Source organism: Nelumbo lutea, chromosome 8, assembly GCF_056320005.1.
Source record: "Nelumbo lutea isolate HS-2025 chromosome 8, American lotus-T2T, whole genome shotgun sequence".
NCBI classification, from domain to species: Eukaryota; Viridiplantae; Streptophyta; class Magnoliopsida; order Proteales; family Nelumbonaceae; genus Nelumbo; species Nelumbo lutea.
The window spans coordinates 56588925-56616900 of NC_142691.1; the positions used below are offsets into that span (position 1 = coordinate 56588925).

Below are 27976 nucleotides of genomic sequence, written 5' to 3' on the forward strand. Positions count from 1 at the left end.
AATGGCAGCATTTCTTGTCAATGAATGCTGCTCAATGCATCATACTGAACTCTGAACCTTCAGATTTGTTGTTGATGAGGTCTGCTATTTGCAGTTGTGGCCGAACATCCATTTGATGAGGGAGAAAGAGAGGTTAGTAGAAAAATTTATGAAGGAGAGAAATGGGACTAACCGAATCATTTGGGAATCTTGATCAAGGGTATAATTGGGTTTTTGAAATAATGCCAGACCAGCACATGATAAGACATACGATTCAATGGTAATATTTGTCTAATGATATCATCAATAGGGGAGGTTTAAATCTTTTTTTTTCAAATGAGGGAGATTTTAGTATTTATAGAAAACTTCAGGAGGTTTAAGTCTTTTATCCTTAAAAAAAATTTAATGAATAAGGAAAAATAAAGAAATGTTTTTTTTTTCAAAGAAAATTAAGAAAAGTTAAAACCCCCAAAACTTCAGGGTGTTTTCTCACTGTACTCTATAGTTTCATCGAAATATTGAAGATTCAAGCTCAAGGAGGGACGAAATTAAATCGTACAGGTCAGTCGTCCTTCCCCGTTCTTCTTCTTCTAGATTTCTTCTTGAATCGTTGTGGAATGTGGACGAATGTGAATTTTTGTGGTTGAGTTTTTGTCTCAGATTCGAAATGTTGAATCATTCATGGTTTTACTGTTACCATTGGTTGAAGCATAAAATATAAAACATGAAAAACATATGTAAATGTTGAAGAACCATGAATGTGACGATTTCTTTATGAGGCCGATGATCTGTTCTAAAAAACAAAAAAAAAAACAAAAAAAAAAAAACAAAAAAGAAAGTAATTATCACTTCAATCTATTTATTTTTGTTCTTCCCTTTCTCTTTATCATTTCCAAATTATATTGTCGTTTGTATGGTAGGTGGTTTTGGGTCTTATCTTCTGGGATTGAATAAGAAAGACATACGAACAGGCAGCGGTTAGATGTGGGGACTGATTTTCATTTTTTTTTTTTGTTAGATTATCACTTTATTACTCTGATTCAGAAGTCAGAGTAATTTGTAAGTGGTTTTGGGTCTTATCTTCTGGTTCAGAAGTCAGGGGTTAGGTGGTTTTGGGTCTTATCTTCTGGGATTGAATAAGAAAGACATGCGAACAGGCAGGGATTCTTTTTTTTTTGTTAGATTATCACTTTCATTTTTTCTATATTTCCATAATTTGCAAGTTTTTAGTTTGAGGCTTACGCCTCAAACCACCTTGAGGCTTATGCCTCACCTCTTTGGCACTCAACTGCCTCGCCTCCGCCTTTAACCTTTTAAAACCTTGGTTTGGATAGGGCCTTTTCCCCCTAGGGTAAAGTTTTTTTGTTGGGAAGTGGCTGATATGAAGATCAATACTGTTGATATGTTGTAAAGGAGAAGACTAGGTTGGTGCCTTAATCCCTAAGTTTAGAAGCAGGTGGTGAGACCTTTTTTTTTGTGATAAATGACAAATTTTATTAATCGCAAAAGATAAGAAGGTACAAGCTCCCCAAGGAGAGGCACAAGATGCAACCTCTCCAAACTAGTTAAGAACAGCTTTCCAACACATTAAAACAAGTTACAAGGTAGCACAAAAAAAGATCTTCCCTAGAAACCCCAAGTTTGACCAAAGAATCAGCCATGGTATTTGCCGACCTGCGTACCCATTTAACATCCACTCTCATATTACTAGTTTGCCACTTCACATTTTTGAGGTCTTTGTACCCCCAAATGACAGCATCCGGGTTTGAGAGCCAGCCTATTACCACCTGAGAATCCTCTTCAATTAGCAAATGTTCCACCCCAAGCTGGTTGGTGATCTGGATACCTTGTACAACTGCTAGTAGTTCTACCCTTGTAAAATCTCCCACTCCCACTGGCCTTGAGAATAAGGACATGATGTTGCTTTCCTTATTCCTCAGCACACCTCCTACGCCTGAAGGCCCGGGGTTACCTTGGCTGCTCTCATCAAAGTTTAGTTTGATGACACCTTCCGGGGGAGGTTTCCATCCTATAACTCTTTTATTCTTCTTAGTAGAGGTATTAGCAACTGTTGACCAATTCCTCCATAGGTCATCAAAAGAAAAATTAGCAAACATATCCAAGGTTTTCAATCAATGGATTGCTCTTGTCAAAACACAGTCCTTCAACTCAGCCAAGCTTCTTTCCTTTTCTAGGAATATTCTAGCATTCCTTTCCTCCCAAATAGTCCATAAGGTAGTTGCCCTAAGACATTTCCACGTGATTTTACCTCTCCTTGCATGCCACCCAAAAAAAGAAGGATTAAATAGCAAGCTTACATCAAATGGTCGGATCCACCTGCAACCAAATAAACTAAAGTTCCAATTCCATAACTCTATAGCAAGAGAACAAGATATCAATAAATGGAAGCGGTCCTCGCTTTGGGCCTTACATAGGGAACACCGGTTCAGGGAAAGACAAAGAAGAGGTCTCTTTTTCTACAAGTTTTCCAAAGTATTGATTTTCCCATAGTAAACTTCTTAGTAAAAAACAACAATTTTGGGGGGAATAGGTCTTGCCCAAACTTCTTTAATAGGAAACTCTCGGGTGTTTAGGCTGAAACTTAGGGATTTTAGAAATGAGGCACAAGTAAAAGTACCTTTAGGTAAGGGAGTCCAGACTCTTTCATCAGGTTTTGTTAGGTCCAAACAAACTAATTCAAGTAAGTGAAGCAACTCAGTAACACAAGCAAACTCACCACCCCTTAGACCTCTTCGAAACCCAAAATTCCAGTTTAAGGATAAGGGAAGCAACAGTTCTAGAAGACACTTTAAAATTGGCTCATTTTTGTAAAGGGAAAAGGGAGCATAAGGGAACCGATCCTTGAGGGGTTGGTTACCCACCCAAATATCCTCCTAGAACCAAATAGAATTACCGGGACAAGCATCATACTTGACAAACCTGAGGAAGCGAGGGAGAATACCATGTATGGCTTTCCAAGGTGTTGTGAGGGTAGCCCGATGAGATATCCCAGCATCCCAATCATTTCTTGAATAGCCATGAACACTTGACACCACCTCATGCCAAAGCCCCTCTCTCTCTCCCAAGGCCATCTCCATAACCACTTTCCTAGTAGGGCTTCATTCTTTTGTGCTAAGTTTCCTATCCCTAGTCTCCCTTCTTCCGTAGATTTGGTCACTATCTCCCATCTAGTTATGTGATCCTTTTTTACCTCCCCTGGTTCCCATAAGAAATCCCTAATGATCTTCCAATTTCTTAGCCTCCCTTGGGGAGATCCTAAAGATAGAAAGGAAGTAAGTTGGAAGGTTGGCAAGTGTGGCACTGTGGCCCTAATCAAAGTCACCCTTCCCCCTATAGTTCTTTTTCTAGGCTACCAAGTATTTACCAAATTTCTCCACAATAGGGGACCAAAAACTGCTATCTTTAGGGTTAGCTCCTAAGGGAAGAGTAGACCTAAGAAAGTCAAAGGCCAAGGAAAGATGGCACAACCTAAGCACCCCGCAATGGATTCTACCTCCCAAACCTCCAAATTTATTCCGGCCACGCAGCTTTTATCCAAGTTTATCCTCAAATTGGAAGCTTGCTCGAAGTGACTTATTAAACTTTAAAGTTTGTACACCTTACTTAAATCATTCCCTTCATTGAAAATAACAATATCATCAGCAAACTGAAGGTGGGTAACCAGAATGTCTCTCCTTCTCAATCTCCAACCTCTTATTAGGTCCTCCTCATTTGCTTTAGAAATCAATCTATTGAACACATTAGCAACAAGAGTAAAGAGGAACGGAGAAAGTGGGTCACCTTGTTGTAGGCCTCTAATGGCTAGAAAGAAGTTATTCACCACTCCATTGACTAAGACTAAGTAATGACAGAACTTTAGCAACCACTTATCCAATTACACCATTTGTTCCCAACCACTTAACACCTCTAATAAAAAGCTTCAATCCACTAAGTTATGGGCCTTTTATTGATCAAAAAAGAAAATAAAAAGTCATGGGCCTTTTCCAAGTCTAGTTTGCATACAAAGCCTTGCCTACAAGATCTCCTCATCTTCTCCACACTCTCATTTGCAATGAGGATCTGATCTATAATTTGTCTATCATGTACAAAGGCTCCTTGTGCTTGCGTAATGAGAGAAGGTAAAACTACTTTGATTCTCCTAGAGCACTTTCACCAAGATCTTATACATTCTCGTCACCAGAGTAATCGACCTAAAATATTTGGGATATTTGGCATCAGTCGTTTTAGGAACTAGAGCTAGGAAAGTGGCATTGACTCCAAGGCTCACAACATGTTTATCCTCAAACTCTCTAATAACCCCAACTAAGTCTTCTTTTATTATATCCTAGCAATCCTGATAAAGATGCCATTGTAAACTCATTTGGTCCTGGTGCCTTAGCTCTATCCATTGGGAAGATGTCTTATCTAATTTCCTCTTCTTCAATCCTTCTTTCTAACCATCCCTTGTCTACCTCATTCATAATTGGCCAGTCCTCCTCTTCCACTCTTACTCTATTCTCTAAAGGTCGTTGGAAGATTGATTTTAAGTGAGACACAAAACCTCTAGCAATCTCCTCTGAGAAGTTAGATCAACTCCATCCACCTCTAGTTTTACTGTCAAATTTCCTTCTCCCATTAGCCATGGCATGAAAGAACTTAGTATTTCCATCCCCATCCTTGATCCATTTGTGCCTAGATTTTTGCCTCCACGAGATCTCCTCCCTCAAAAGATCCTCCCTCAATTCTCTATCTTGCAAACACATTGTCCTCTAAGGATTCTTTGGCATCAAGATTCTCAATCTGAGTAAAATAGGGTATCTTTTGCTTCCTCCACCCTACCAAAATGGTCCTTGTTCCATTCCTTTATTTTAGCTCTCAACCTTTTCAATTTCTTATGGAATCTAACCCCTTTCCAGAATATCATGAATAAAATTTCAATCATTTATCAAAAAAAAAATCTAACCCCTTTCCATTTCACCCCCGTCAACTCTTCACTCCACCATTCCTCAACCTTTTTCACGAAATCCAAATGTGTTAACCACATATTCTCAAATCTGAAAGGCCTAGGTCCGATTCCAAAAGGTTCTTGTCCCACTTCTATAGGGCAGTGATCAGAGGTAACCCTAGGTAAAGCCTTGGCCACCAAACCTCTTCATTGGCTTTCCCAACCCTCATTGAACAGAAATCTGTCAAGCTTAGAGCAAGTCGGGTTCTCCTAGAAGTTGGACCAAGTGAAGATAGTTTGTAGTAAAGGAAGCCCTCATAACTCACAAGAATCAATGCATTCATTAAACTTCCACATACTAGTTGTGATGGTCTGTTGGGGGATTATTTGACTCAGGTGTGAACCTTATAACATTAAAATCCCCCCCCCCCTCAAACACCATGGTTCTTCCCATAAACCTTGTATTTCATGAAACTAGCTCTTCTCATAACCCATTCCGCTCTCTACAATTATTTGGCCCATACACATTTGTTTTTTTATCAATAAATACACATTTGTTAACACCCATGTAAATCCGCCTTCCACCATTCTGAATTTTAGGGAGACAATAAAATTTCCTATCAGCTCCTCAACTAGTTCTGTGAAGTCCTCCCCTCCACAAAGTTACTATGCCCTCAGAGGCTCCCCACGATGGAGCTCTGCATCACCTCACTTCTCTTACTCTCCAAGTCTCTCTAACCCACCTCCTATCCAGTTCAGCCAGCTTAGTCTCTTGAAGCATGACTATATCAGGTCTTTCTCTCCTAAGCAACTCCTTAATCAGTCTCCTTTTTCTAACACTGCCCAACCGTCTCACATTCCAACTGTTGATCTTCATTGACCTACTTGATATAAACCCTTCAAGACACTATCTTCCATCATTTAAAGGCCTTTTATCTCTCCCCTCTTCCACTAAATTCAATATCTCCTTCAATGTCCAAAATGAGTCTCTACTTCAGATCTTTTCTTCTTTTTCCCACCCTTATTACCCACTGATTTCTTAGACAGCTCTTTATTTCCTGTTTCCTGCACCAACCTATTGGGGCTAAAAAGAGGTTTAGATTTATTTGGGGTTTCCTCCAACATCTCTTCTTTCTGTTTATATTCCTCCAACAAGGTATAGATCTGCTCCCAAATCTCGTTCCAGTTCTTCTTCTGTTTCTTTTTTTACTAAAAGATCCCCCTTCTCAGTACCAATTCCAACACTCTCCTTCACCACTCCCCTGCTACCGCCTGGTTATTCTGGTTGTGATGTCAGGATATCTGGTACAGTCATAGCACCCAGGTTAGTATCTAAAAACAAATGGACAGGCTTACCTAGATGTAATGATGGTGGGAGCAATGAACTCTGAAGAGGGGTATCAATTGTTGAGTTCAAGACCAAACCCTTTCCTTGTTCCTGATTCAGCTGTGGAAGTGGACCAGGTTCAACCATAACATTTTCACCCCCTGCAGTCAAAGATAACTCACTAGTCTTTCCCTCTATGTATTCCTTTACATAAGGCATCAAAGAAGATTCCCGTCTCTCTGGCCCATTATCTTGAATTTGCTGGGTTAATGGAATAGGCTCGTTTATTGGAACAGGTGTAAATTGCCAAGCCTCTGTAATCGCTACTAAATCCATCTGATTTTTGTTCGACACAAGTTCTAGTAGGGAGGAAGTTAGTTCACCAATGTCGCAACTCAAGGACCTCAAAAGTTCATCATTGTTGCAATCTTGTGGTACCATTTCCTCCTCTGGAAATAATAGCTCAGTGTTTAAGCTATCCTCTTCAAAAATATCTTTTGATTTTTGGAGGTCAAGGCTTCCCAAACTTAGGGTTTCTCCAGATTCCGCATCTGAATCAGAAAGATCTTCATCATCTGTCAACATTTTCGTGTCTAGGTTGTCTATTTCACTTCGCTTCTCACATCTTGGATTATGGCAATCCTGTGTAGACTGAGCCAAATTCTTAGTAGGGACCCACTGTAGCAAGTTGGAAACTTTTAGACTTGTTCGAACGAGAGGAGGAGCTCGAGGAAGACGATAGTAGACTGTTTCCCGCCTACCTGTGACCCCCCCCCTCCCTGGTCACATGCTCCTTTAAGTCTGCATGTGCCCCCTTAAAACAACATTTAGTTTGTTTGGGCCAATTTAATTTAGTTTTGGGCCTGGCTAGCCCAGAAGCCTTTAGGAGCCCAATATCTGCTGGGTTAACTGGCGCGTGGTTTTCCACCGCTGCAAGGACCCCAGTCTGACCTGAAGGTTTCCCCCCCCCCCTATTCTCCAGATCAACCGTTACTAACGATGGACCTTTCCCCTTCCTTGCCTGGTGCCAGAGTCTACTACTTGGGCAAAAGTTCTATTGGTTTTCAAATCTTTGCCTTGTAGCCCACGATTTTTACTATCTCCCTGACCCAAAGGTTGTTAGTAGACTACACAATGGATGACATGTTGAGGAAGTGGGGAGAGATTGCAAATTGCATGAAGCCTAAACCAGTTGTGAAGGTATCTTAGACCCCCCCACCGGCTAGATTCCTAAAATTGAGCTTTGATGGGAGCTGTAGGGGGAATCCTGGACATTCAGGGATTGGGGGTGTTTTCAGGGATGAGAATGGGGTCATTTCAGCCATGTTCTCAGGTCCAATTGGAGTGGGGGATTCTCTTAGAGCTGAGATCCTGGCAGTTATGGAAGGAATTCAAAAAGCTAAGGAAATGGATGTCAGAAAACTCATAATTGAAGGGGACTCGGAGGTGGTGATAGAGTGGCTGAGGAAAGACAAGTGTGGATTATGGAAATACAACAATGAGAGGAGAAAATTCAAGTGGCTGGTGCGGGATATGGAAATCAGGATGAGTTGGATCAAAAGAACAACTAACTCTATAGCTGATGGGCTAGCTAAACAGGGGATAGAAAGGGATGTAATGTTTTGGGCTAAGTTGTAACAAATTGCTTCTTCTTTTCCTCTTCTTTCTTTGAGGACTTAAGTTGTTCGATGTAATGTTTTGGGCTAAGTTGTAACAAATTGCTTCTTCTTTTCCTCTTCTTTCTTTGAGGACTTAAGTTGTTCTGGAAGATAGGAGTGTTTGTCTTCCTTGCTGTAACTATTCTTGTATTCTTGTGATATTTTAATAAAATTGCTGAAATTGTTATTGATAAAAAAAAAGGTTGTTGGTAACAATGGACTGCTTAAAGGTTGTCTTTCCATTTTGGTGAAATTGCCCAGTTTCTTTTGTTTATCCAGCCACATGCTTCCACATAGCTCCATCTCCTCTACCTTCTTGTCTTCCTCTTGCCTAGTTTCCCTCCAAAGTGCAGCTTCAATGGAGGAAGCTAACCAAACTGGTAAGAATAAACCATTCACTCCAATAGTAACCTTCCTCGGTGTATCTTCTTGTTTTACTCCTCCCAGAAGGATGGCTGCACTTCGAAGGTCTCCCTAGAACACACCATCAAGGCAAGCACCACACATTAACACGATAGCGCTTGCTGTCTCTTGATTCCAAAGATGGAAAGGCAAGCCAACTACTCGAACAGTCACATTATCCTCCACTGAGAAGAGATTTGAGTTGGAAGATGGAGACCATTTAAAGATCGAGAAGGTCCCCAAAGTATCCTGAATACATAAGGCATCAATATATACCTGGTTTCCAAGGGGATTCAGAACTGCCTTAGTATGATCAAACAGAGTTAACATAAAAGTTTTCTTTAACCCCAGTTTGAGCCTCAAAAGTTCTGCAACTTCCCACCAATCTAGCACTAACTTTTCAGCTTCAATCGCTAGCATGCTTTTCCATTGCCCTGTTATCCCGTTTACTGCTAAGGAAGGAATCCTACTGTTATTTACCAAGGCCAGGAAGTCCTGCTTTTGTTCCTCTTTCTCACACAGAATAGGACTGCTAGTGAACTGGTTCTGATCACTTCCTCCAAATTCCATTACCTCATCTTCCTCCATCTTCCTTCTATTTGTGAAGCTTGTTAAAATATCAGCCACCCTTTTCCAACCTTGACTATTTTTCCCTGCTGGGAGACAGACCATTTGTTTTCTTCCTTCAGCAAAATATTCAGTGAGGGATATGAATGCACCCTTTGCATGCCTCTTGCTTTCCATCACATACCTCCTACCCATCTCTGAGAAGTTTTAATTCCAGCTTATCTGCTTCCCTTTAGTTGCTGCATCAGATACAAATCCTTTCAGTCTGGCAATCATTTCTAAGCCTTCCAGAAGTACCATAGCCTTTTTCTGTTTTCTTATCTTCAATCTTAGTCTTCCTTTAATCCTCATTTCTTTTCTGTAGCCTCCACCTTCATTGACGATCTCCATTTTGTTTTCTCCACAAACTTTTCCGCCACGAACTCTTTCTCCATCGCTCCGTTCTTTAGCATGTGGTGAGAACCATTTCTTATACCTCTTGCCTTTGGAGTTTTGTTCTCTCTCTGTTTGGCTGTAGGTGGGTCCCTCCAGACAGTGAGCAGAGCTTCTTTTGTGAAAGATTCCTGTATACACAAAGCAGCGAAAGATTATGGAATTATGCTAGGGCAGCTGTGCTATGGACAGCATGGGAAGAAAGGAAAATGGGAATATTTAGGGAACAATAGCACCACAAGGCAGATCTAATGGAGAGAATAGTGATTCCTGGAGCACATTGGGTCAAAACTTTGCCTCCTTTTGACCATTTTACATCCAAGACTTCTTGAGGGGATGGAACTAACAAAGCATCACCATATCCAATAAAAGAAACAAGAGTATATGAGTGGCAACTTTCTTGAGAGAACCAACTCAAGTTGAAGGCATGACGTGAGGAGTTTCACTACTTGGAGGCATGAGGCGTAGTTCAAAACTTAGAAGGCATAAACCTGCCAAGCATTAGGAGGCATAAGCCTTTTTGAGAGGAGGGGAATGAGGAGGAAGAAGAGGAAAGGGGGAAGGGGGGGGGGGGGGGAATTGCAAGAACCCCCAATTTGCTAATGTTGCTCATTCATTCATCCCAATAAAAGATATTTTAAAATACAATTAAAATTATGAAATCTTTTGTTTTGTAGGGATTAAGAATTTAAGATCCTAATATGGACTTGTTTGGGCTTGCCTTAAGAGGCTTGGTTGGGGATCTAGGGGCAAAAAAACAAAAATATGTGCAAATTTTCAAAAGGCACATGTCTGAACTGAAGCACAAGGTGCACCAGGCACATGCACATACCTTAAAATGTGCCTTGCCTGTGCGTCCAGGTGCACCTTACCACCTTTTAAATCACTAAGTAACTCATAACTATTATTTTTTGTTTGTAAATTGCTGAATCTCACTGTTATTGTCATATGAATTGAGATGCTATTTCTCACGTGGTGTATTGAGAAATAGAGTGGAGATGTTATCCTAGCATGTATATATAGTAAGAGAAATTTAAAGAGATTTTTGGGTTACAGAGATATTATGAGAGAGCGTTGAGTTTAAATTGTTTTGTTTTGTTTACAGCCTACTAAATATTCAAGTTTCCTTGAATTTTGGGGAGCATATAATTAATATATTTCAAAATGTCCATTTTTTCTCAAAATAATGAAGTTCTACATGATTGAAATTATAATGGAGAGTATGCTGACACTGAAAACTTAGAACACTACATTTACAAAAGCAACTAATGTAATATTTATAATTTTAACATAGATGGCATTAAAGCCTGGGATCCATATCTTCAACCTTGAGGATTCTCCATTCTTCCTCTGCCTTCTTTTCTTCCATCAGCTCAAACACAATGTATCTTCTTTTTGTTGCAGATTTTATTATACATGCAGATTATATAAATGTGGTAATATTGCAGGGTAGAAATAGTTCTTGGCTGATACGATGTTAGTAAAAGGAAGGAAAATTGCTGGTAGGGGAGAAGAGATGACAGCACACTATGCTTTTGGTCCCCTTGAAGATGACACAATCATCAAACATAGGCTTCTGACTCGCACAACCACCACAAGAGGTGAACCTCCATTGAAGAAACTCCAAAAGAAGTTTATCTCTTTTGCACTTGAGATTGACAAGGATGCAGATAACTATAATGATTGTGAGAGGTTGTACAAAGCATTTTTACAGGAGATGACCACCTTTGAGCTCCCACTCCTCAAAAGTAAGGCGGTAATTGATGCTAACCTTAGAGAGAAGGAGAACTTCAATGAGCTCCAAGGAGATATCCAACGCCAGATCTTGCAAACACAGTCTGATATTGAAGATCTGAAGAAACAACTTGAAGAGAGTAAAATTGAAAGACAACACAAAGAGGAATGTGAAGCAATCAGGAAATTGGTTGCTATGCAGCCTGCACGGTCAGAGACTCAGAAGCTTATCACAGATCTCGAGAAAGAGATTGCATTATTGGAGGCTGAAAGTACTGCTGCTTCAAGAACCTTGGAGCTTCGCAAGAAACAGTTTGCTCTTTTGTTGCATGTTGTAAGTTCAGCTCTTCACATATCAGTTAGTTTTGTCTTGCTTCACTGTGGATGCAGATTTTTATTCCGTGGAGGCTTAAAGACAGAAAATCATATACTACGGTAGTCTTGGTGATATGTGTTCATTTGGTATTTGTTTGGTAGCATGCATGTCTGCATCTGTTTGTCTAATCATGGGGTGACTTTATGTCCTCACGGTTGCAAAACCATTTTACTTAAATATTCTAGTGGTGACCCTGGTGGCAATCAATATATTTTTCCTCGTGATTGAAGGTTATTATTATTTTCTTAACTAGTTTTCTTCTCATCAGGGTTGTTTATCCTTATAGATAAATAGACAGGTAGTAACAAAATCCTGCCATGTGGTTCCAAGGGCCTTGGACCCAAGTGAGTTAGGCAGTTATGCCCTTTCATATCTTAATTCGTGTTCATTTTGCTTTGCTGTTTCTGAAACTTATTTTCTAGCTTTATTAAAGCAAATTGTTCCATTCATCCTGCAAAATCTATTTTTCATGGAATGTAACTTATGCAAACATTTCATAGTCATATAGAAGCCTGAACTGTAAAACAGTCTGCTCTAGCATGTTTCCCAATCCATGGATTTTGCAGTCTGTTATTAAGTGACTATCTTCACTGAGTAATATGTATGTTATTGGATGCTTTCTTGTCTATGTAGTTTTTCTTTCCTGTACTTTATCCCAAATACCCCTCTTGACATGACACTGCTATGGGATGGTAATGTGTTATCAAATCTAAATCATCAAAAAAATGTGTTGTCAAATCCACCAAATATGCATCTGATTTTTCTGATTCTGAATTTAATGGTTATGTACCAACCTATTTTGACATGAACCCATATATATATCACCAAAATGAGATAGACAATGAGTACTTCACCAAAATGAATGGATACTGTTCTCAATTTGTCATAGAATTTGCAGGGGTAGATAGATCCTCTTTTTTGAGTTTTTGCTCTTGAACTGTCAATGCTGTAGCTTGAGTAAGTTTATGAAGAACTAGTTTAATTCTGGTGTTGATTATGATATGGACAGTGATTTAAAAGGCAAGGTGCATTACCTGGGCCCCAGGCACAGCACTTTCAAATGGTGTGCCTAATGTGCCTAGGTGTGCACCTGGTGCACTTTGCGCTTCAGCACAGACATGTGCCTTTTATATTTTTTGCTCTTTTTTGAACCTAGTTGCTGAGTAAGTTTATGAAGAACTAGTTTAATTCTGGTGTTGATTATGATATGGACAGTGATTTAAAAGGCAAGGTGCATTACCTGGGCCCCAGGCACAGCACTTTCAAATGGTGTGCCTAATGTGCCTAGGTGTGCACCTGGTGCACTTTGCGCTTCAGCACAGACATGTGCCTTTTATATTTTTTGCTCTTTTTTGAACCTAGTTGCTGGGCCGGAGGCTTAGTACAAAAGTGACTTGTAGAATCAGGAATGCAAAATGTTTTAAACCACATCAGCTATTTGAAGTAATGCAATTGAAAAAAAAGGAGATTGGAGTTCTTGCATGCTTGGATATGTTTTATATATTTGACTTATTTTTAAATTTATATTTGAATATGTTGTTCATGTTATGTTTATGTATTTTAATTTTGGATAATAGGTTTTTTTAAAACATTTATTTTAAAATTTAAGTTTGTATTTTTAATATTATGTTTAATATATTTTTTTTACATTTTTTTTTTATTTTTGGGCATTTTTTGCATTCGTTTTCTTTTCTTTTTTTTTTTTTTTGCATTTTTTCACCATACTTTGAAAAGGTGTGTGCCTCGCGTGTCACACCTTGGGTGCAAATTGGCCTTTGCACTTTTTGTTCCTTGGGCTCAGTTTGGAAGGAATACAAATACAAATATATACAGTACAAATACATACAAAATAATAAAAATGCAGAGCTTTTGCACTCTACATATTTGTATTTGTACTCCTTCCAAACTGAGCCTTGCTCTTTTAAAACACTGGATATGGGGTTCTAGCTCATTACCCTATCTGTCATTGTACTTATTTTAATTTTAGTGAATGCTTCTTTGATTTTCTATAAAAAAAAATCACAAATCATGTTTTTTTATCATCTTCATTATTTTTTGTTAAAAAAAAATGGTCCTCAAATTGAGAATAAATGGGGCATAATTATGGCATTGATGTGGTGAGTTTTTCCATAAAGGAGATAATGTTGATTGCATTGCTTGCCACAATGATATTTTGGATTTTTAAATTCACTTGCAATGATATAGCTTAATGAGAGCCCAATGCTTACTGCCACATCAACAAAAGTGGAAAACAATGGTTTAGCTGCCAGTCCACTAAATCTTTCATTGGGTAAAAAAGAACTAACAGGAGATGCATATTTCCTATTTACAATGTCGTAAAAAATACAACATTTGGGAATTCTCCTACGGAAACTCAATGGGATCAGGTTTGAAGCTTCTTTTGTGGTTGTATATTGTAATGCTTTGCATATGTTCTTTCTAGGTTGAATATGGCTGCTATCCACAAGTGACTTGCATTATTCTTAGGCTATGTTTGGGAGTGCTTAGTCGAAATAAGTGCTTATTTGGGTTGGGACCACACCATTAAGCACTTATTGGTGTTTGGGAAATAAGCCTGAAATAAGTGCTTATTTTTTAAGCCCAAATTTCCAGCTTTCTTGTAAGTGCTTAAACAATAAACACTTATTCAAAATTTTTCTACCAAAACTGTCTCCATTTAGTTTTTACAATTCCATTTATGCCCTTCAAATGTTTCTTTTTGGAAAAAGGTAACGTAATATTTATTGAATCAAAAGTTACACAAACAAGCTGAGATCAGCCCCAGAAAGGCCAACTGAACAATTCAGCAATTACATTTTCCACCAAGAACTGGAATGAAAAGCAACAGACAAATTACAATTTCCGAGCTCCTCAGAGACTGACACCCAAGAGATTAATTTGCCCACAGCTTTCTGGATAACCTCTTCAAGACTTAAAGCCTTATTACAGAAAAGCCTACTATTCCTCTCAGACCAGATGGACCATAAGGCAGCACTAGGAATAGTCTTCCACACTATCTTTCTTTTCTTGTTAAGCCCGTTAAAATTCCAGCAACACAAAAGCTCCTTTACCGAACTTGGCATAACCCATCTTAAGTTCATAGAACTGAAGAAGTGATTCCACAGCTGAGAAGAAAACGGGCAGTGAATGCACAAATGATCATTAGTTTCAGAATTGTTCCCACATAGACTACATGAAAGGTCCAAAAGCTGAATGCCCCTTCTCACAAGATTAGCTCTAGCCAGACATTTATTCAGAACCATGGGACTCCACACCTGATGACAAGGGAAATCTGTAGCACCCCTTCTACAAAGCTTCGAAGCCAAAGACTTGACAGAGAAAACACCATCTGGATTCCACTTCCAATACCACTTATCTTCTGAGCAGAAATCAACCTCTTGAGTCTGAAGAATAGTTAACATGTTCATTATCTCTTCCAGCTCCCAGTCGAAAAGGTTCCTTCCAAAGGTAGGGGACCAAAAAACTGAATCTCCAGATAAGCTGCAACACTCAGTTATAGAAGCCTCTTGGTTAGATGCACACTGAAAGAGGAGAGGAAAAGATTTGGCAAGGAGGCCATCCAAGCACCAAGAATCCTTCCAAAACTTGGTTCTACTACCATTGCTGATCTTAATTGAGATCCCATCAGCAAGAAGTTCATTATTCCTTTCCACAGAGAATTTCCCCAATTGGGAGAAGGGTCCCTAGTTCTCCAGTTGCCCCACTCCACTCCATACTTACCAGCAATGAGAGATCTCCACCAGGCATCATTTTCAACCGCAAATCTCCAAATCCACTTACAGAGAAGGGCAGAATTAAAAGTTTTCAACTTCCTTATGCCTAAACCACCTTCATCCTTAGGGAGGCAGACTTGATCCCAACTAACAAGATGAATTTTTTTCTCCTCTTCCCAACCCCTCCAAAGAAAATTCCTCTTATGTTTTTCAAGCTTTCTTGCAACTTTGTTAGGAATAGGGAAAAGGGAGAGGAAATAGGTAGGTAAATTAGATAGTGTGCTCTTAATCAAAGTCACCTTACCCCAAAAGAAAAGTATTTTGCTTTCCAAAATGCCAAATTTCTCTCCATTCTTTCAATAACCAGGTCTCAAATTGAAGATAGCCCACAACTCGCCCCCAGAGGAAGACCCAAATATTTAACTGGAAGGGACTCAATCTGACATGCCAAGATCTCCACACTATCAGCTAAGTTGGATACCTAACCCACTGGAATGATTTGACTTTTATTTTAATTGACTTTGTAGAGAACACTGAAGTGGGCCCCACAGCTACGGTCCCACTGTGTTCGTAGGGTAGAAGATATTCTAGTCTGCCTAGGGTTAGCTATTGGTCATTTAGTTGTTTCAGTTGTTATTTATTTCAGTCTTTGTTTTACTCTATTTGTTATGTAAAGACTAAGGGCAGATCTGTCCTTTCCATGTAATGAGCATAACCTATAAATATTAATTAAAGTGGCGGCGGCAGAATATAAAACTTCTGCTCCTCCTTTCAACCCTTGTGTTCTACTGCTTCTTCTCCCTCTTTCTCTTGTCTCCTCTTTCTTTCTGCTTATCTTCGATCCTGAGATTCATTAGGGTTCAAGACTGATAACAGTCCTGAACTTCTAGTTGGTATCAGAGCCAGGTTCTCTCATGTGAGTCTAGTCCAACCGACCACATGAGAACCATCTAAGGATGGAAGACTGAAAAAGCAGAGTTCGTTGACTGGTTCTTGGAGATCTCCAGAGGATTAGCAGCTGTTTGAAGAAGTATCACAGTTGTAGCAAGTTGGTGATCAGGAAGAATCAGAGAAGGCTAAGGTTCGGGTAACCTTGGTAGGCAGCGAACTGCATTCTACTGTAAGTTTTTTACTTTCTGAGAGAAGTAACATTAGAAAAGATAGGTTGGACCTATCCAGTAAGGGTGGTCGAACTACACTAGGGTTTTATCTCTCTATTCTCTAGGGTTTTGTCTAGGGTTTTGTCTTATCTCTACGGCAAACCCTAGTATTAGGCTGAAACTTGTGTTCTTATTCCTACGGCAAACCCTAGAATTCTCCTCAACATTGATCAGTTTTAGGGTTTCATATTAACCCTAATACAAACCTTATTTGTAAGGCTCTTAGGACTGATTAAAACCTCGAATTGGATTCAGCATATCAGATTGCACTTCAAACTGTGTTTCAGTCTTATTTTGGGGTTTCAAACACTTTTGAAGGGGGGGTGAAAACAGTTCGGACTGTTGCTGTTGTGTGTGGTTCTTGATTTCAGATCAGTCTTATATATATTTCATGCACATCTATCGTGAGTACAGATTGGTTCTCTACTGATTTTGTGACTGTTGTTGGGACTTCTAGTGCTGTTTTTGACTGTAGTAACCATAATCTTTGATACTTTTGGTTCTTGACTGAAATGGAGCTTAAGAATCAGGCAGAAGGCAGTTTTGGGAACAACAGTTATGGTGGTGGTTCTGAGACAGGTTTTCAGATTACAACCGTAAAGTTTGATGGATCAAATTACTTGGAATGGGCCCAATCAGCCATGATGGCTATTGGGGGAAGGGGCAAAGTAGGGTATCTCTTGGGAGATGTAGCAGAGCCTTCCAAGGGAGACCCTACGTATACCAAGTGGGTCCAAGAAAACTACTTGGTTATGACATGGCTCTGTAATTCAATGCAGCCCCATATCAGCCGAAATTACTTATGGGCAAAGACAACCAAGGAGATATGGAATGTGATGAAAGAGACTTACTCCCAACCCCTTAATGTTGCCAGAGCATATGAGTTGAAATGTGAGGTGAATGCCCTTAAACAAGGAGAAAAATCAGTGTCAGTCTATTTCTCTAACTTGCAGTCCCTGTGGCATGAGATTGATCACTTAGAGACTCTTGAGTGGGAGAGTCCCAAAGATGCTCAGATACATAGAAAGCACATTGAGACAAACAAAGTGTTTGAGTTTCTGGCAAGACTGAATTCAGAATATGATATTGTGAGGCAGCAGATTTTGACCAGAGATAGTGTGACCCTCTTTCAGGCATACTCCTTAGTGCACAGTGAAGAGACCAGGAGGAAAGTCATGATGCAACCTCAGCCGCTTACACCTGCCTTGGTAGCTGTCAAACCCAAAACAGAGGGTGATTCAGAGAGGGACAGAAAGAAAGAAGATAAAAGGGATGTGGTGTGTGAGCATTGCAAGAAACCTAAACACACAAAAGAAACATGTTGGAAGCTGCATCCACATTTGGTCCCGGCAAAGTTGAGAAATAAAAGGAGTAATGCTCATGTGGCTACGACTACTGATTCAGCATCCTCATCTGGCACGAGAGGCACACCATTAGAGACCTTAGCTGCAGTTCGGGCAGCTCTAATACAATTGGAGAAGGAAGTTGGCAGTTCAGCTCAGTTACCGCAATCATCATCAGCTCCAGCTACATCAGCCTTTGCACACTCAGGTACTCGAGCCTCAGCCTACCATGCCTCCGCTCTAGGTACTACTGAACCGTGTTGGGTAATAGACTCAGGTGTATCTGACCATATGACCAGCTTGCCCTCTCTGTTTACTACTTATCACTTATCTTCTGGTAGGGATAAAGTATCTATAGCTGATGGCTCTCTTGTCCCTATTTTTGGCAAGGGCGACATCAAACTGTCAAATACCATATCCTTGTCCTCTGTCTTGCATGTTCCTAAACTGGATATTAACCTCCTTTCTGTCAGTAGCATTACCAAACATTTGAACTGCTCAGTAACTTTCTTTCCTGACCGATGTGTTTTTCAGGACATGGAGACGAAGAAGGTGATTGGGACTGGCTGTGAGACGAATGGGATCTATCTGCTCGGGGAGAGTTCTCGTCGGGAAGAGTCAATGGATAAGAAGTTACTTGTTTCTCAAGTTGTGAGTCCAGTTATGTTGTGGCATAACCGATTGGGTCATTTATCTTTTCGGTCCTTGAAGAGTCTGTTTCCTACTTTGTTTGAGTTTGTTGAGTCATCTCAGTTGAAGTGTGAAAGTTGTGAGTTGGCTAAACATTGTAGAAACTCTTATTCATTGAGTAATAAAAGGAGTAATAGTTCTTTTGATATTGTGCATACTGATGTTTGGGGGCCATATCACATTCCTTCTATGGGGGGGTACAGGTATTTTTTGCTATTTGTTGATGACCACACCCGTTTTTCATGGGTTTATCTTATGCGATCACGAGATGAGGTGCCTGTCCTGACCCAAAACTTCCACCAAATGATCCTAACACAATTTGATGCCAGGATAAAAGTACTTAGATCTGATAATGCAAAGGAATACTTTGCTAAGCCATTGGCATCGTACCTCCTTAATCATGGGGTTATCCACCAGAGCACGTGTCCTCCAATGTCCCTATTCGCTTTTGGGGTGATGCTATCCTTACGGCGGTATATCTTATTAATCGGATTCCTTCTCGGGTTCTTGATATGAAACCTCCTTTTTCCCTTCTATACCCTAATGAGGAGTTGTTCACTATTCCCCTCAAGACATTTGGTTGTACCTGTTTTGTTCAGCTTCTTGGTCCCAATCACTCCAAGTTTCAACCCAAGGCCTCCAAATGCATCTTTCTTGGTTATGCACAAACTCAAAAGGGTTATTGTTGTTATGATCCTGTCTCAGGGAAGAAGTTTGTATCCATGGATGTCACTTTCTTTGAGGAGACACCCTACTATTCTCGGGTCTCTCCTAGGGGGAGAGTAGTGAGCGTGAAGATTTGGGTCTTTTTCTTCAAGGGGAGGAGGAGTGCAGTGAGGACAGGGTTAATACCTTTGGGGCTGTTCCCTTACCTATTCCAGTTGATGATGAGGGTTGTAGTAATGAGGGTGGTCAAAGGGATCGGGAGTTGAGAGTCTATCATAGGCGATGCAGGCAGATTGATCCTGGTCATCAGCAGTCCCAGCCAGGTACAATCTCTTCTGCGGCTCCAAGTCCAGATATTACAGTCCCAGGGCCCACAGAGACTCCTTCCATTGTTGCTACCTCACCCTCTGCAGATGACCTTGACCTTCCCATTGCCCTCCGTAAAGGAAAACGGCATTGCACCACATCTACAACCCACTGCATCTCCCAGTTTTTGTCCTATGATCGCCTATCTCCCTCCTACAGGTCCTATCTCACCTCTGTTGCTGATGTCCCTATTCCGAGAACAGTGCAAGAAGCCCTATCAATCCCGGAGTGGAGAGGTGCAATGCAAGTTGAAATGGATGCCCTGTTGAAAAATAATACCTGGGAGTTAGTTGACTTGCCCAAAGGAAAGAAACCAGTTGGATGCAGGTGGGTATTTACTGTGAAGCATAATGCGGATGGTTCCATTGAGAGGTACAAAGCTCGGCTAGTTGCAAAGGGGTTCACTCAAACTTATGGTATAGATTACTTGGAGACATTTGCCCCGGTAGCCAAGATGACCACCATTCGGGTTCTATTATCTCTTGCAGCAAGCTACACTTGGCCTTTGTACCAAATGGATGTTAAGAATGCTTTCCTGAACGGGGACTTGCAGGAAGAGGTCTACATGCAGTTGCCTCCTGGATTCTATGATACAGAGGCAGGTAAGAAAGTTTGTCGGCTAAATAAGGCTTTGTATGGTTTGAAGCAGTCACCTAGAGCTTGGTTCGACAGATTTAGACTAGCCCTTGGCAAGTTCGGTTATGTACAGGCCCAGTCAGATCATACATTATTCATCAAGAGGGTGGAGTCGTCACTGACACTACTTGTAGTTTACGTTGATGATATTGTGGTCACAGGAAACGACAACCATGAGATTGAGTCCCTCAAACAGCTTCTTCGTCAAGAGTTTGAGGTGAAAGATCTGGGCACACTACGGTATTTTTTGGGTATTGAGGTTGCTAGATCTAAGCAGGGGATCTTTGTCTCTCAGAGGAAATATGTGTTAGATCTCTTGGCTGAAACTGGAAAGCTAGGTGTCAAACCTGCAGATACACCTATTGAACAGAACCACAGGGTTAATGCAGAGAGTGGGGAGCTACTTGAAGACAAAGTTATGTTCCAGCGGTATACTGTTCAAGAACAATGACCACATGAAGGTGGAAGTTTATACAGATGCCGATTGGGCTGGGAGTGTTGATGACAGAAGGTCTACCTCTGGATATTGTGCTCGTGGGAGGTAACCTGGTTTCTTGGCGGAGTAAGAAACAAAGTGTTGTCTCTCGATCCAGTGCTGAAGCTGAGTATAGGTCAATGGCTAATGGAGTGGCTGAATTCTTTGGCTGAGATCACTATTTGAGGAGTTGGGTGTTGAGTATGAGAAGCCCCTGATGCTGTATTGTGATAATCAAGCGGCTATTAATATAGCACACAGCCCAGTGCAGCATGACAGGACTAAACATATTGAAGTTGATCGACACTTTGTACGAGAGAGGGTCTCATCACAAGAAGTATGTCTCCCATACATCACCTCCAATATGCAACTGGCAGATATCCTCACTAAAGCTGTATCACGGAAGAAGCTAGAGGCAGATCTATCCAAGTTGGGAATGATAAACATTTATTCCCAACTTGAGGGGGAGTGTAGAGAACATTGAAGTGGGCCCCACAGCTACGGTCCCACTGTGTTCGTAGGGTAGAAGATATTCTAGTCTGCCTAGGGTTAGCTATTGGTCATTTAGTTGTTTCAGTTATTTATTTCAGTCTTTGTTTTACTCTATTTGTTATGTAAAGACTAAGGGCATATCTGTCCTTTCCATGTAATGAGCATAGCCTATAAATATTAATTAAAGTGGCGGCGGCAGAATATAAAACTTCTGCTCCTCCTTTCAACCCTTGTGTTCTACTACTTCTTCTCCCTCTTTCTCTTGTCTCCTCTTTCTTTCTGCTTATCTTCGATCCTGAGATTCATTAGGGTTCAAGACTGATAACAGTCCTGAACTTCTAGTGACTTTAAGGCCAGAGACCACCAATCCCAGGTAACCCAGTGAATTCGGTTTGATCTACTAACGTGTCTTTTGTGTCTTTGATTCCAGATTCTGTTTCTGTTCCATGTCCTATAACCCATGAATATGCAGCCGTGATAGAAGGCGGGCTCTCCGAACAGGGGGAGAAGGGGATGAAGGAAAGTGGGAAGGTGAGGGAAGGAAGGTTTAGGAGTGAAAAAGTGTGGGAAATCATTGAAAAAGTGCTTAAGGAAGTGGAAGGAAAATTGATTTGGAGGAGGGAAGGGGAGGAAGGGAGAGGGGAGGGGCTAGTGGAGAGGAGGGAAAGGTTTGAGGGTAGAGTTGGAGGGAAAGGAACAGGGAAGGAGGGAAGTAATAGGAGAGGGAGGTTGGATGGAGTGGAAAGAACAAAGGTGGGACCAGGGGAGAGGAAGAACGGGCAGATGGGCAGAGATGAAGGGGTTTCTGTAGGAAGGGTAGGGGTGGAGGACTCGGTGAGAGAAGACTTGCTAGCTGAATTTATAGAGAAGTTGGGTTGTAGGTTGGAAGATTTGAATGTGTTGAAAGAAAGATTACAGAAGAGGAAGAAGGAGATCAGAACAAAGAAGAGGAGATTGAGTGAAGTAGAGAGATTGAAGAGAGATGTAGGAGACAACAATCTCGGGGTAAAAGGAGATAGGAGGAAAGGGGGAAAGTAGTGGAAGGTGGCAAGGGGTTTAAATAAGAAGTGGAATGAAGATCCTTAGTTGGAATGTGAGGGGAATTGGGAGTGCAAGGACGAGAGCGACAATAAAAGAGGTAATAAAACGGTTTGACCTAGACATTGTGTTGTTGCAAGAGTCTAAGAGAATGGAGTTTAATAACAATTGGGCACGGAGTGTTTGGAAAGCCAGGGGGATCAGTTGGGTGGCTGCTCCCTCTTGGGGTGCATCCGGTGGGATTGTAACAATGTGGAAGAGGGATGTGGTTAAAGGCCTGGAGGAGTTGATTGGAAAGTTCTCGGTTTCTGTGAAGTTTAAGCAGCATGAAGGTGATTTTACGTGGGTTCTCACAAATGTTTACAGACCGAATGACTACAGAAAGAGAAAGGAGTTGTGGGTGGAATTGGCAGATGTTAGAGGGTGGTGGGATGGGCCCTGGTGCATGGGCGGGGACTTCAATGTGATTAGATTCTCGGAGGAATCCAATAAAGTTAACCAGAGAGTGACAAAAAGCATGAGGAAGTTTAACAGCTTTGTGGATGACTTTGAGCTTAAAGAGATCCCCCTAGCCCATAAGACATTTACTTGGTCAAATCTCCAATCTAGACCCAATTGCTCTAAATTGGATAGATTCTTGTTCTCTTTGGATTGGGAAGTTCATTGGGGAACCTTGGCTTCTAGAGCTCTTCCAAAGGTGACCTCCGATCATTGGCCCATAGTGTTATGTAAGGAGGAAAGAAGGTGTGGAGGTCCTCCCCCTTTAGATTTGAAATATGTGGTTACTCCACCCAGGGTTTAACAACAAAGCGAGGGAGTGGTGGTATGAGTATAACCCTTTGGTGGAATGGGAGGGGATGAAATTCCATAAGAAACTTCAATTTTTGAAAGCAAAAATCAAGGAGTAGAATTTGGTGGAGTTTGGGAGGATAGAAAAAAGAAAGGGAGATCTGCTGGATAAGATTGAAAGCCTTGACTCTAAAGAAGAAAGGGGAGAACTTGGAGAGGAAGACATTGATTCTCAGGAGAGATTTAAGAAGACAGTTAAAGGACTGCCTGCACAAGGAGGAAATTAGCTGGAGGCAAAAATCTCGGTGTAAATGGGTGCAAGAGGGGGACATATACACTAGGTTTTTCCACTCTCTAATAGAAGGCATGAGAAGGAAGAACCTGATCTCCAAATTGGTAGTAGATGGAGTTGAGCTAGTGCATCAAGAGGAGATTGTCGGGGCTTGTGTGGAGCACTTCAAATCTATCCTAAGAAGGTTAGTGTGTAGAAGGGTGTGGGTAGAAGGTTTGGATTGGCTAGATGTAGGGGTGGAGAACAGGAGAAGGTTGGAGAGAAGCTTTAGTTTAGAAGAGATCAAGGAGGTTGTATTTTCTATGGACAGAACAAAAGCCCCAGGGCCGAATGGGTTCACAATGGCTTTTTATCAGGACTGTTGGGACATTTTGAAAGATGATCTTTTGTAGGTTTTTGAGGAGTTTTACAAGAGAGGAATTGTTAATCAGGTGTGAACTCCACATTTATAGCCTTATTCCTAAAAAGAAAGATGCTTCCCACCCGAAGGATTTTAGGCCAATTAGCTTGGTTAATAGTTTGTATAAGATCATTGCAAAAGTGTTGTCTTTGAGGCTGAAGAAGGTTTTGCCAGATATCATTGCACACTACCAAGGAGCTTTTGTGAATGGAAGACAAATTACTGATCAGATTTTAATTGCTAATGAGAGTGTGGAGAACTTTAAGAGGGATAAGAAGAAGGGAGTGGTTTGTAAGTTGGACTTGGAAAAGGCTTATGACTTGGTGGACTGTGAATTTTTTAGGAAAGTTTTGACTAAATTTGGGTTCGGGGCTAGATGGTGTAAGTGGATCATGGGTTGTGTCTGGAATTGTCATTACTCAGTGCTAGTGAATGGGACAATGGTAGACTTCTTCCAGGCAGTAGGGGTATAAGACAAGGAGACCCCCTTTCTCCTTTCTTATTCATTCTAATTGCAGAGGTTTTGGGGAAATTGATTCACAGAGCAGATTCTAGGGGGCTCATTAGAGGCTGGAGAGTTGGGAGTGCGGAAACCCCTCTTACTCACTTGTAGTTTGTTGACGACACGATTCTGTTTTGTGAAGGAGGTAATGTGAGCTTTATTAGGAATTTGAAGTCGGTGATACAACTGTTTGAGCAAATATCCAACTTGAAAGTTAACCTTGGGTAAAATTGTGTTGTGGGGGTGAATTTGGAGGAGGGAGAGATCAGGGAGAGTGCTGAAGTGTTGGGGTGTGAAGTCTCGGGATGGCCTTTGAACTACTTAGGGTTACCTTTAGGGTATTATCTCATGAGAGAGAGCTTTTGGAACCCGGTGGTGGAAAGGTTCGAAAAAAGACTGGTGTCATGGAAAAAGAACTACCTCTCTCTTGGTGGGAGAATTACTCTTATTAAGGCCACGCTTGCTAATTTACCTATCTTTTTCCTGTCGGTGTTTAAAATCCCAGTGAAGGTTGCTAATAGATTGGAGAAGTTAATGAGAGATTTCCTGTGGGAACCGGGAGAGGAAAAGAGGGATCATAGAGTGAGCTGGGAGATAGTTTGTAGGAGTAAGACTTGTGGTGGTTTGGGGCTTGGGAATATTAGGAGAAGGAATATGACTCTGTTGGGAAAGTGGTTGTGGAGATTCCCCTTGGAGAAGGAGAAGCTTTGAGCTAGAATAGTGGCAAGTATTCATGGGCTGGAGCATAATGGATGGGACGCTGGAATCAGAGCTAGGACCACAAGCAATTCTCCTTGGAAAGCCATTCATGCCCTACTACCAGTTTTATCCCCTAATATCAGGTATGATTTGAATTCCGGTAACTCCATAAAATTTTGGGAACAAACCTGGGTGGGGAGTGCCCCTCTAAAGGATTAGTTTCCTTCTTTGTTTGCTCTTTCTGATTTGAAAAATGAGCCAATCTCATCTTTTACCACCCCATCCTCTTCCATTTCTGGGATTGGGTGGAACTTGGGTCTAAGAAGGGATTTGAGGGACTCAGACTTTGACACTATTTTGAACCTTATTGCAATTCTTGATAACGTTGTCTTAGACCCCACCAGGGCGGATTCTAGAATTTGGACACCTTCTCCTAATGGCATTTTTTCTTGTGCTTCTTTCTTCAAAGTCTTAAGTCAATCCACCAGTCCTACCTTCCTTCCTTTTCCTGTTGATGAGGTTTGGTGCAGAGCAATACCTCCTAGGGTTGGTAGTTTTTGTTGGGAAGCCTATCTGGAAAGAATCAACACTGGTGATTTACTCCAAAAGAAGAGACCCAATACTTGTTTGTCACCTCAGTGGTGTGTTTTTTGTAAAGCGGATGGGGAGACTGGTTTTCACTTACTGGTGTCTTGCCATTTTCCCAGATTAATTTGGGAATGGGCTTTGTCCCTTTTTGGTTGCAGTTGGAACCCCCCATCAGACTTGCAAGGCCTTTTTTCCCCTTCTTTTTTCAGGTGGCGGATAAAAAGGGGAAGGACAATGTGGAGAGGACTAAGGGCTGCAGTGTGTTGGACACTTTGGGAAGAAAGAAACTCTAGGATATTCTCAGAAGCTTAGAGAGGAGCAGCAGATCTGAGGGCTATCATTCAAATTAGGGCGGTACAGTGGCTGAAATCTTTGGAGCTTTTCACAGATTACACTGTGGATGACTTGTTGAGGAAGTGGAGTGAAATTGCAAGCTGCACACAAACTAAGTCAGTAATGTGTGTGGCTTGGACCCCTCCACCTAGTGGTTTCGTGAAACTAAACTTTGATGGGTGTAGCAAGGGAAATCCGGGACAATCAGGGATTGGGGGTATTTTTAGGGATGAAAATGGGGTCATTTCTGCCATGTTCTCAGGCCCAATTGGAGTGGGTGTCTCCCTTAGAGCTGAGATCTTTGCAGTTATGGAAGGAGTCCAAAAAGCTAAGGAGTTGGACATCAGGAAACTCTTAATTGAAGGGGATTCAAAGGTGGTGATAGGGTGGCTGCTTAAAGATCACAATGGTTTATGGAAGTACAATAATGAGAGGAAATTCAAGTGGCTGGTGCGGGAGAAAGATCGGCTAATTCCCTAGCTGACGGTTTAGCTAAACAAGGGGCAGAAAGGGACTCATTTTTTTGGGCCAAGCTGTAACTGTAGTGTGTTTTTTCTCTTTCTTTCTTTTCTTTTTCTTTTTTTCCTTTTCTTGAAGTTCTTTGTTGCTCTTGGAAGATATGCATGTTTGTCTACCTTTTGTAAATCTTCTATTGATGAATTAATGAAAGTGTTATTGATAAAAAAAAAAAAAAGGCCAGAGACCACCTCAAACCAAGATAAGATCCCAAGAATTAAGTCCACCTGGGAGGGAGAAGCTGTCCCTCTGCAACCAGCAACAGCTCCTCCTTGGCTTTCTCCTTTCTCCCTTCCATCATTTTCTTTCCTTGCATTTTCTTCTCTTCCTCTCCTCTCTTTTTTTTTTTTTTTTAGGCAATCCAAGCCTGAACGGATTTGTCCTCCCCTGTTCCATTTTTTGCCGTTGGGTTGGTGGCATCATATTGTAGTTGGCCCGACAGCCAGCCTGTGAGCCAATAGCGGATATACCCATCTGTGCACCCACCTTCTGTGGTCAGAGCCAGTGCCTTCACTAGGATTTCTTGGCTAGGAGGATTACAGTGAGGGAGTGTGGTAGACCACTGCTACAGAAATACCGTCGTCACAGTCTGATGGTTTCATCATCAGAAGCGGTGTAGAGGACACCGTCATCTCCCACAGCCACAACATTGATTGGTTATGAATGTACTTCAATTGGATGAAATAGGCATCCTCCTCATCTCCACATTCACTGTGTTTGATCCATACTTTGTTTCATTGTTGTTTTAAGAGAGGGAGAGAGAGAGAGAGAGAGAGAGAGCCCACCTCCCACAGGGTATATTTTGAAAACTTGAAAGAAAATGAAGGATAAAATAGTCAAAAGTGCTTATTGGAGAAAAAGACTACCAAATGCCCAACATGAAATAAGCGTCTATTTTTTTTTTAAATAAGAACTTGAAAAAGCTGGGTGCCAAATGCAAATAAGTGCTTATTTGAATAAGCACTTGTTTTTAAGCATTTATTTTTTAACATAAGCACTCCCAAATATGGCCTTGGTCCTTATTCAGTTGTCCTTTTCATTTATGATAGATTCAATCTTGTAAAGTTTATCAGAGAAAAAGGGTATCGTGAAAAGTTTCGAGTTTTGGTGTTTATGCTTTATCTCCTGTTTTCTGTTTTCAGGTGGATGAGTTGCAGAACAATATAGAGGAAGAACAGAAGAGTTTGGCCGAGGAACAGAGGATTGCTATGGAAGAGCAGAAGATCAGCTTGGAAGATATTAACGGTGGTTCTGAAGTCATGGCCGTGGATTAAGAAGTTAATGCAAAGATTATGCACTGGTTTTGGGCCTTTTGGCTCAAATTAGGCATTTTTGCTCTTCATTGGATATGCTGAATATCAGGATTCAACCATACGTAGGAGACAAGGTAGTCATGGACATTTCTTTTCGGTTTTTTTTTTTTTTTTTTATATGGGGATGAGGGGTAGCCCATCCCCCAACCCTGGTGGCAGCGGGATTTGATCCCTACATACCTTTTGATGACAAATTTCCCACGAGGGTTGTAGGAGGAATTTGTAGAAAGATGGTAAAGAGTTATCCAGTTGTACTATAGTTTGGTATTGGAAGAAAAATACTAGAGGAACATTAATGCTAGTTTATTCAGGATTCTAATAGCTTGACACTTGTGGCTTTTAGGCTATGTTTGGTTTGAAGGAAAAGGTAAGGAAAGGAAGGGAAAGACAGGGAAACCAATACAGGGGTTGTAAAGGTTTCCCTACCTTTCCCTTCCTTTCTCTACATTTTCCTTCAAACCAAACATTGCTTTAATGAAAAACTGAACCAGGACCCAATTGAGTATTGTCATTTGGCACTGCTT

The 27976-nt window shown here is 41.0% G+C and overlaps 1 protein-coding gene across 2 annotated transcripts; it reads left to right on the plus strand.

The window, feature by feature from the left end:
• Positions 1 to 295: 295 nt before the first annotated feature.
• On the plus strand, positions 296 to 27773 carry LOC148844322 (THO complex subunit 7A-like). 2 transcript variants are annotated; one of them, XM_088957462.1, is made up of 3 exons: positions 296 to 540; positions 10759 to 11378; positions 27282 to 27773. In XM_088957462.1, exons 2-3 carry the CDS (start codon positions 10785 to 10787, stop codon positions 27411 to 27413), a joined length of 726 nt encoding a protein of 241 aa, XP_088813588.1. In that variant the 5' UTR covers positions 296 to 540; positions 10759 to 10784; the 3' UTR covers positions 27414 to 27773. The 2 variants fall into 2 exon arrangements, with proteins under 2 accessions (XP_088813588.1, XP_088813589.1); XM_088957463.1 differs by having other exon boundaries at positions 470 to 540; positions 10715 to 11378.
• The last annotated feature ends 203 nt before the right edge of the window (positions 27774 to 27976 follow it).